Raw genomic sequence first — 9,719 nt, 5'->3', positions numbered from 1 at the left:
AAGATCTCCAGAGGAGATGAGGTCAGTGACAGTCCTGGAAACAATGGCTTGATGTTCAGTGGAGAAACCCTTGACTCCCATGTAGATCAAAAATCTGCCTAACTCAGACTTGAATATATTCAATGACCCAGTCTCCGCTGCTCTCTGGGGAGGAGAATTACAAAGACTAACAATCCTCAGAGAAGAAATTCCACCTCATCTCAGTCTTGAATCCCTTATTTTTAAACTGTGTCCCCTAGTTCTAGATGCCCCATGTGAGAACATCCTCTCAGCATCTACCCTTAGAATCTTATATGTTTTAACAAGATCACCTCTCACTCTTCTAAACTCCAAAGAGTAAAGGCCAACTTGCTCAACCTTTCCTCACAACACAATCCCTTCATTTCAGGACTCAAGCTTGTGAACCTTCTCTGAACTGCTTCCAATGCAAGTATATCCCTCCTTAAATAAGGAGTCCAAACCTGTACACTATTCCAGGAGCAGTCTCACCAATACTGTGTACAGTTGTAGCAAGACTTACCTACTTTTATACTCCACCCCACCTTCACCACCCACCCCCCCTTGTAATAAAGGCCAACGTTCCATTTGCCTTCCTAATTACTTGCTGTACCTGCATGCTAGTTTTTTGGGATTCATGTACAAGGACACCCAGATTCCTCCATACCGCAGCATTCTGTACTCTCACTCCATTTCAGTAATACTCGACCTTTCTTCCTGCCAAAGTGGCCAACCTCACACTATCCCACATTATACTCCATCTGCCAATTTTTGCCTAAACACTTAATGTCTATATCTCTTTGAAGACTCCTTGTATCCTTCTCATAACTTGCTTTTTTATCATGTACTGTCCACAAATTTGGTTACAATACTGTCTGCCCCTTCATTCAAGTCATTAATATATATTGCAAGTAGTTGAGGCCCCAGCATTGATCTGTGGCACTCCACTAGTTTGCCAACCTGAAATTGACCCATTTTTTTCCCTCCAACTTTCTCATTCAATCATATAACTGATCTTTACCTCAACTCCATTTACTTGCTTTTGTTCCAACATTGTGGTGGCCAGGCTCTCTCACTCGAGGGGATGAAATTCCATTAATTCCTTACCTAGGTGACCTTAGGGTCACTGTTCGTACGCCACAGTCACCACTTTAGGCCAGTCAGGTTAATCCAAGCAACTGCAAAGAGGTAATGAGGCCCCTTCAGTCAACCCTGTACTTCACTTCATCGTGCAGAGGGAGCAGGATCAGAAGCTCCTGCGGATACCTGCTTCCACTCAATAACCTAGCACATAACTTACTTTCACCTCACTGATTTGCACCAAAGATTAAAGTGGGTGTGGCCACATTGTGCTTCTAAATCCTGAGCATGGCTGATTCATTATTTTCTTCCTTCTCTCATCCAACAGACCAGACATCTTGTAGCCACACTTACTGATGCGCTTATGAAGCTCCCATAGTCAATCCACTGATGCAGAACTGAGAAGCACTCAAGTTACCAGAATAACTGGTTTATGTGTTAAAGGGGAATTCCATTAAAGTGAAATAGGAAACTTGCAAAGATGCCTCCAACATTGTAACAGTGTGTTTAAAAATTGCATTTGTCTTCCTGCAGCGACTGAGCAGATTAATGAACCACACAGATCAGAAAGCCATCAGCACAAGTGGCCTTGGGGTGTATAACTGGCCTTAATGCCCCCTACTTGTGGACATTGGGTGACAATAGCAGGGACAGCAATGGCCAATACAAAACAGGAGTGTCAAACGATTGATAGAAAGCAAAGAAAGCACGGGGATCAGTGACTAAAAGATTGGACAAAAATTTTAAGAGCTTCTTAAAGGGGGGGAAGAAGGTGGAAAGGCAGAGAGGCTTACAGTGGGAATTAAGGCCCAGATGGCTAAACACGGAGGTGAAGGTAAATGGGGGTGGACGAGAATTGGAGGGGTGCAGAGATCTTGGCGAGTTGGAGGGCTCAAGAGGATTAGAGATAGGGAGGGGTGATCCAATAGAAGAATTTGAACACAAGAATGAGATATTTATAAAAGGTGCCTTCAGGGACTTAAATTCAATGTAGGTCAGTAAGCACAGGGTGATGGGTGAATGGAGCTTGATGCATGTCAGGAAATAGGCAGTTCTGGGTGAACTGAAGTTTATGTAGGGTGGGAGATGGGAGGCTGGGCAGGTGAGCATTGGAATAGTTGAGTCTGAAGGTGACAAAGGCACGGACGAAGGTTTCAGCAGCAGATGAACTGAGACAGGGACAGAAATGGGTGATGTTCTGGAGGTGGAAGTACGTAGTCTTAGTGCTGGGGAGGATTTGAAGCGGGAAGCTCATCCCAAGGTCAAATAGAATACTGACGTTGTAAACAGCCTGGTCAGTGGACACAGAGGGGTCGAGGCAGTGACATGGACTGAAGACAATGGCCTCAAGTCTTCCAAATGTTTAACTGGAGGAATTGGCAGCTCATCCAGTACCGGACGTTGGACAAGTGGCTCTGACAACATAGTGCAGGGTTGAGAGAGGTGGTGCTAAGGTATAGCTTGGCTATCACCAGTGTGTATGTGGAACCTGACTCATCTTTGGATGACATCACCGAGGGGCAGCACATAAATGAGAAACAGAAGAGGACTAAGGATACATCCTGGAGCAGCAGTGGCATTGGTGCAGTTCCCTCTCATCAAACAAGAATGAGCACTTGGAACAGGTATTGGATAGTTACCAGCTGCAGAAGAAAACAGTTAATAGGAAACAAAATCAATGGAGAAAAAACTTCAAAAGAAACCTGATTGAGATCACAGATACTGATTCAATAGATTATTTTATTCTATACAGATGTTTGCTTCTCATCTGATACACTAGTTACAGCCCACCCAAAGTGGAAAAGTGGGGAAATGCTAAAAGTTCCACAGAATTTCAATGCTCTCAGTTTTCATTCTCTAGTGATGTCCTCCATTCTTCTTGGGAGAAAATAGTGCATATTCAACACCCAAAGCCACAACAAATGCTGCAAATCCCCACTTGAAGCCTCGAAAGAAGATATCGCTGAAGGCAATTGGTTTAGCAAAGCCTCCGCTGAACCGCCAGGCCTCATTGCTGTGAAGATACAAGGCAACAACGAAAACGGTTAAAGGATTGGCTATGAACTCTCGTCAATCCTGGCATAACTCTACCAAATACTCATGCTCTTCCTTCGAACAACTAATGGACAGGCTCCCAATAGCAACCGAAGGCCTAATGCTGGTGGGACTGATAACAATAGACAGCCTGAAGGAAAAGCCCCAGGAGGGGGAGGGTCGATCGAGAGGACTGTGCAGTCGGAAGGGAGAGCTGGTGGGGAAAGCTTGGCTGCAAACAGTCTGGTTCAGCCTCAGACAGTCGCCAGGGAGGCGGGTGGAGCAGGAGGCTAGGGAACAGAGTTTGTGGTGGGGACTAAAAACAACGGCTTCAGTCTTTGCAATAGTTAGCTCGAGGAATACTTTGCTGTACTGGACGTCGGACAAGCTGCCTGACAATTGAGAGACAGAAGAGGGCTCGATAGGGGCGGGGGTAGAGTATAGCTGGGTGTCATCAACATACATGTGGAACAGGAGGAGGTGATTCAACCACTCAAGTCTGTTCGGCATTCAATCAAGAACATTTCTGATCTGTACCTCAACTCCACTTACCCAGTTTTGCGCTATATCCTCTGACACCCTTACATACAAAAGAAATCTACCTACTTCAATCTTGAAAACTTCAATTCAGCCTCTTGGAGGAGTGAGTTCCTGATTTCCACACCCTTTGTGAAAAAGTACTTCCTGATTTCACTCCTAAATTAAGCAGAGCTCTGATTTCAAAGTTACTTCCACTTGTTGTGGATTCTGACTAAGAGGAAACAGTTTCTCCTCATTGACTCGATAGAATCCTTTTAACACTTTGAACTCCTCAATGAGATTATCCCTCAACCTCCCAAATTCAATGGAAATACTAGCCAAGTTTATGAAGCCTGTCCTCTAACCCCTTTAGCGCTGGGTATCATTCTAGTGAATCTGCACTGCGCCCCTCTCTGAGGTCAATATGTCCTTCTTGAGGTGCGGTATCCAGAACTGAGCGCAGTTACTCCAGATGGAGTCTGATCAAACCTGCCTACAGCCTAGGCTCCACACAGTATTATCCCCCTGCCTAATTGCCCATGGTTTAGTCATGCAGACAGAGTGTCCTGGCCCAACAGAGGTCTTGTTTACTATCTCCCAGTGCCAAAGTGGCTTGTGAGCAGTGGCTGCAGAAGGTGGCCACTTTTTTGAATTCACAGGTTTTGACATTCTGGGCCTGGGTCAGCGAGGTGGCGTTCGGACAATTGGGTTTGCACAGACCTGGCCCTGCCAGGAAGAAAATCAGTCTGTCTGGAATCGTTTCTCGGAGGTCATCTTTATCGCCGAAATTTTATCTCCAACATTAAAAAGATTCAGCTAGTGCGACGTCTTCTGCCTCTTCTGAATTTTCCGCTGCAACACTCCCACATCCCACCAACAGGGAGTAACGGTCCCACACACGGCTCCCGAGCTTGCATCACATACTCATACAAAGCTGCTCCGTTCTTCCCCAATTGGGGGACAGACAATAACAATCACTGTGTCCCCAGAGTCTCTGTGACTATCAGAGGCCTCTCCGCCCTCTGCCAAATTAGCTGATCCCAGCAAGTGCGGTCTTAGGAATGTTCAACTGGTCAAACCACCTGCCCAAGAAGGGGGAAGATCATTTGGAGGTCCCAACTCCTGGTGGCTGTCCATCAGCCCTGTGGTTGAAAGCTTGAATATCAGGTGAGGTCAACAGTGACCTTGGCGATGACTCCCCGAAATGGACAGTTGGTCGAGGCTCATCTGAATGAGTCGCCAAAGTGTGCTGATGGAATAATTCACTGCTTTCAGGACTGGAAACTTAGCTTGTCCATGAACCTCCCCTGGAGAGAGACTCAATGAAACTCTCAATCTGCTCGAACTGGCAGAGAATCTGCAACCAAGGCTGGTCAGTACGTGCTATCAGGAATAGGAACAGCCACAAATGCTCAAAGCAGCCCAGTAACCAGCATCTCGACCACTTCCAAATGTTCCAACAAAATTTCAGCATTGATACAGCCAATAAGAATCTAGAGGCACGGACGCCATCCAGGACAAAGCAGCCCAAGTGATCGGCATCTCATCCACCACACTAAACATTCACTCTCTCCACCGCTGGTGCACTGTGGCAACAGTGTATATCATATGCACTGCAGCAACTCGCCGAGGCTCCTTCGACAGCACCTCCCAAACCCCAGACCTCTACCACCTAGAAGGACAAGGGCAACAGATGCATGGGAACACCACCACCTGCAAGATCCCCTCCAAGCCACACACAATCCTGCCTTGGAAATATATCGCCGTTCCTTCACTGTGGCTGAGTCAAAATCCTGGAACTTCCTCCCTAACAGCACTGTGGATGTACCTACACCACAGGAACTGCAGCGGTTCAAGGCAGTGGCTCACCACCACCTTCTCAAGAGCAATTAGGGATAGGCAACAAAATGCTGGCCTTGCCAGCGACGCCCACATCCCGTGAAAAAAGTTAATTAAAAAAACTAAAAGCCAGAGAACTTACGCTAAACTTGAATGGAACCTCAGTTAGACCACACTTATGGAGTACCAAGCAGATTTCTGGTCTCCATGTTATAAGGACATAGGGGCTGTGGAGAAGGTGAAAAAGAGATCTGCAAGGATGATAGCAGAAACGAGGAATTATAACCATCAAGAAAGACTGAACAGGACCGGGCTGTTTTCTCTAGAAAAAAAACGGCTGAAGGGGTGACCTGACAAAGGTCTTTAAAATTCTGAAAGGTTTTCATTGGATAACTGTAGTGATGTTTCCACTTGTGTAACACTGAAGGACCATAAATATAAGATAGTCAGCAATAAATCCAGGCAAGAATTGAGAAGAAACGTCTTTACCCAGAGAATGGCAAGAATGTGGAACTCGCTCCCACAGGGAGTGGATAAGGCTTTTAATGGGAAGCTTGATGAGCTCAAGGGAGAAGGGAATAAAAGGACGTGCTGATAGAGTTAGATGAAGTAGTGTAGGAGAAGGCTCATGTGGAGCATAAACAATGGGGCTGACCAGTTTTTTGCCATAGAGGGAGTGCAATGAAGGTTCACTAAACCAATTCCTGGGATGTAGGGATTGCTCTATGAGGAAAGCTTAAATAGACTGGGCCTTTATTCTCTGGAGTTTAGAAGAATGAGAGGTGGTCTTCTTACAAAATTCTTACAGGGCTCAACAGGCTAGATGCAGGAAAGATGCTTCCCTTGGCTGGGGGGGGTGGCTTAGAACCAGGGGACACAGTCTCAGAGTAAGGGGCAGGCCACTTAGGACTGGAATGAGGAGGGATTTCTTCACTCAGAGGGTGGCGAATCTTTGGAATTATCTACCCCAGAGGGCTGAGGAAGCTCAGTCATCAAGTATGTTCAAGACAGAGGTCAATTGATTTCTACATATTAAAAGCATTAAGGGCTACGAGGATAGTGCAGAAAAATGGTGTTGAAGTAGATGATCAGCCATGATCTCATTGAATGGTGGAGCGGGCTCGAAGGGCTGAATGGCCTACTCCTGCTCCTATTTCTTATGTTCTTATGTAAAAGAAAGTCTTGCATTGATATGTCACTTTTCACCATCTCAAAACACTCTACAGCCAGTGAAGCATCTTTGAAGCGTAGTCCCTGTTGTAATGTAGGAAACACAGCAGCTAATTTGTGCACAGTCAGATCCCACAAAGAGCAATGAGATAATGCTTTTTTCATGATGTCAATTGAAGGGTAAACATTGGCCAGGATGCCAGGGAGAACTCCCCTGCTCTTCTTCGATATAGTGCCGGGGGGTCTTTTACATCCACCCAAGGGTGCAGATGGGGCCTCAGTTTAACATCTCATCTGAAAGACAGTCCCTCCGACAATGCAGTACTGCACTGGGAGAATCGGCCTGGATAAGGAGTGGGACTGAATCCATAACCTGCAACTCAGACGATTTCGAATCAGAGACAGAATCTTTACAATGCAGGAGGCAGCCATTCGGCCCATCGAGTCAGCACTGGCTCTCTGAAAGAGCCTTATCCCCCTAGCCTTGCACACTCTTTCTTTTCAGATAGCAATCTAATTCCTTTTGAATACCTCGATCGAACCTGCCTCCACCACCCTCTCAGGAAGTTCATTCCAGACTCCAACCACCCTCTGGATGAAAACATTTTTCCTCACATCGCTTTTACTCCTTTTGCCAATTATTTTGAATCTGTGCCCTGTGGTTCTTAATGCTCTCTCGAGTGGGAACAGTTTCACAGAGAGCTATCCCACTAAGCCAGGGGTGACACGCTGTGCAATGTGTTCTTCATTCTTATGGGATGTGGGCGTCACTGACAAGGTCAGCCATTGTTGCTCATCCCTATTTGCCCTTGGGCTCAGTGGCTTGCTAGACCCTTTCAGAGACAGTTAACGGTCCACCACATTGCTGCGGGTCGGGAGATCAGAAGCTACCAGCTGGAGGGCTCCCAACTCCAGCCCCTGGGATATGTCCCCCTACCCCAGGCCCAGGTCCCCCTACCCCAGGCCCAGGCTTCCCTACCCCAGGCCCAGGCTTCCCTACCCCAGGCCCAGGCTTCCCTACCCCAGGCCCAGGCTTCCCTACCCCAGGCCCAGGCTTCCCTACCCCAGGCCCAGGTCCCCCTACCCCAGGCCCAGGTCCCCCTACCCCAGGCCCAGGTCCCCCTACCCCAGGCCCAGGTCAAAGATCCCGACCGCGGCCTCTCTGAGTCACCCACCGGGCCCAGGGGTCTCTCAGGCCCCGCCGCCGCAGCCGCTCCTCCACAGCCTCCAGCGGGGTCCCCTGCGTCCTCCAGATCCGGGAATCCGGCAGCTCCGGTCCGGATCCCATGATGAGAATGACCTCCAGATGACCCGGAAGCACCGCCCCCTGCACCAGATCACTTCCGGTTAGCAGCCCGCGCCTGCGCATTGGGAGCTACTTATTCAACGGGAATGGTATTGGATATAGGGAATGGGAATGGGATTGGGGATTGGAGTGGTATTAGATGTATGGAATGGGATTGGGGATAAGGAATTAGATTGGGAATGGTATTAGATATAGGGAATGGGATTGGGGATAGGGAATGGGATTGGAGTGGTATTAGATGTATGGAATGGGATTGGGAATGGTATTAGATATAGGGAATGGGATTGGGGATAGGGAATGGGATTGGAGTGGTATTAGATGTATGGAATGGGATTGGGAATGGTATTGGATATAGGGAATGGGATTGGGGACAGGGAATGGAATTGGGTATCGGGAATGGGATAGGGACATGGAATGAGTTTGGAAATTGTCATTGGGAATGGAATTTGAATAGAGAAGGGAATGGAAGCAGGAATAGGTCAAGGAATTGAAATAGTGACAGGGAATGGGATTGGGAAAGGGATGGCACAGTGCTACAAAGTTCCACTAAAGCTGAGCTGTTCCCAGTTCTCTATATCCCTCCAGTGATTGTCATCTTTTATCCTGTAATCGATTCTACATATCCTCCTAGATCTTCACACACTCCATCAGTGCGTTCACTCTGACCTTCAAATGGCTTCTGGATTCCATTTTCCTGCTGCTCCTGCCTCTGAACTTGGACAACGGTTTGGCAATACTCCACTCTGACTCCAGCCACCTATGTCAACTTTAATTCATTATGAGATTTAGGATTTTAACTCTGGGCTCTCTCCTATTGTCTCCTCTCTATTCCCTGTTCACTGCTACAATGTATACGAACATGCAAACTAGAAACAGGAGTAGGCCACTCGTCCCTTCAAGCCTGCTCCGCCATTCTATAAAATCATGACTGATCTGATTGTAACCTCCTGCCTACCCCTGATAATGTTTCACCCCCTTGTTAATCAAGAATCTATCCGGCTCTGCCTTAAAAATATTCAAAGACTCTGCTGCCACAGCCTTTCAAAGACTCATTGCCCTCTAAAGGAATGAGGGCAGAGTTGGCTGGAGTGAACAGGGTTAGGTTTAGCAGAAAAGACGGTTGATGAACAATGGCAGACGTTTAAGAAAATAGCTCATGACTCTCAACAAAGATATATCCCAGCGAGGAAGAAGGATTCAAGGAAGGAGATAACCCAACCATGGTTAACCAAGGAAGTTAAGGACAATATAAAATTGAAAGAAAAATCATACAATGTGGCAAAGATTAGTGGTAAACCAGAGGATTAGGAAAGTTTTAAAGACCAGCAAAAGATGACCAAAAAATAAATAAAGAGGGAGAAAATAAATTTTGAGGGTAAACCAGCAAATAACATAAAAACAGACAGTAAGAGCTTCTTTAAATATATAAATGAAAAGAGAGTCCAAAGTGCACATCGACCCCATCAGAGATTGAGGCTGGGAAATAATAATGGGGAACCAGGAAATGGCAGAGGAGTTGAATAAATACTTTGCATCAGTCCTCACGGCAGGAGACACTAATAGCATTCCAAAAATACCAAATAATCAGGGGGCAAAAGTGGGGGAGGAAATAAATACAATAACTATCAGTAGAGTAAGGGCAGAATTTTTCCGTCGGCATGCAAGGGGTGGTGGAACCTGCACGCCGACGTGTCAGATGACACACGGTGATATCAGGCGTGCGTCCCGACATCACCGTGCACCATCACGATATTTCGGTGGGCGGGCGCACGGC

The 9,719-nt window shown here is 46.9% G+C and overlaps 1 protein-coding gene across 1 annotated transcript; it reads right to left on the bottom strand.

Moving 5' to 3' along the window:
- Window positions 1-2,800: 2,800 nt before the first annotated feature.
- On the bottom strand, window positions 2,801-7,992 carry LOC144686359 (NADH dehydrogenase [ubiquinone] 1 beta subcomplex subunit 3-like). Its single transcript, XM_078551446.1, has 2 exons — window positions 7,815-7,992; window positions 2,801-3,091 (listed from the first exon to the last, which is right to left on the bottom strand). The coding sequence occupies exons 1-2, from the start codon at window positions 7,925-7,927 to the stop codon at window positions 2,935-2,937; spliced, it is 270 nt and encodes an 89-aa protein (XP_078407572.1). The 5' UTR covers window positions 7,928-7,992; the 3' UTR covers window positions 2,801-2,934.
- Window positions 7,993-9,719: the final 1,727 nt, after the last annotated feature.

Source organism: Cetorhinus maximus, chromosome 11 (assembly GCF_964194155.1).
Source record: "Cetorhinus maximus chromosome 11, sCetMax3.hap1.1, whole genome shotgun sequence".
NCBI lineage: Eukaryota > Metazoa > Chordata > Chondrichthyes > Lamniformes > Cetorhinidae > Cetorhinus > Cetorhinus maximus.
Note: the sequence above shows the minus strand (reverse complement) of the source record. Positions and strands in the feature narration are given on the sequence as shown.

Excerpts from the sequence above, each read along its gene's own strand:
- LOC144686359 (XM_078551446.1), bottom strand. The coding sequence starts at position 7,927 with ATGGGATCCGGACCGGAGCTGCCGGATTCCCGGATCTGGAGGACGCAG. Across the intron at positions 3,092-7,814 it reads CTGAGAGACCCCTGGGCCCG|CAATGAGGCCTGGCGGTTCA; the intron begins GTGGGTGACTCA and ends GTATCTTCACAG.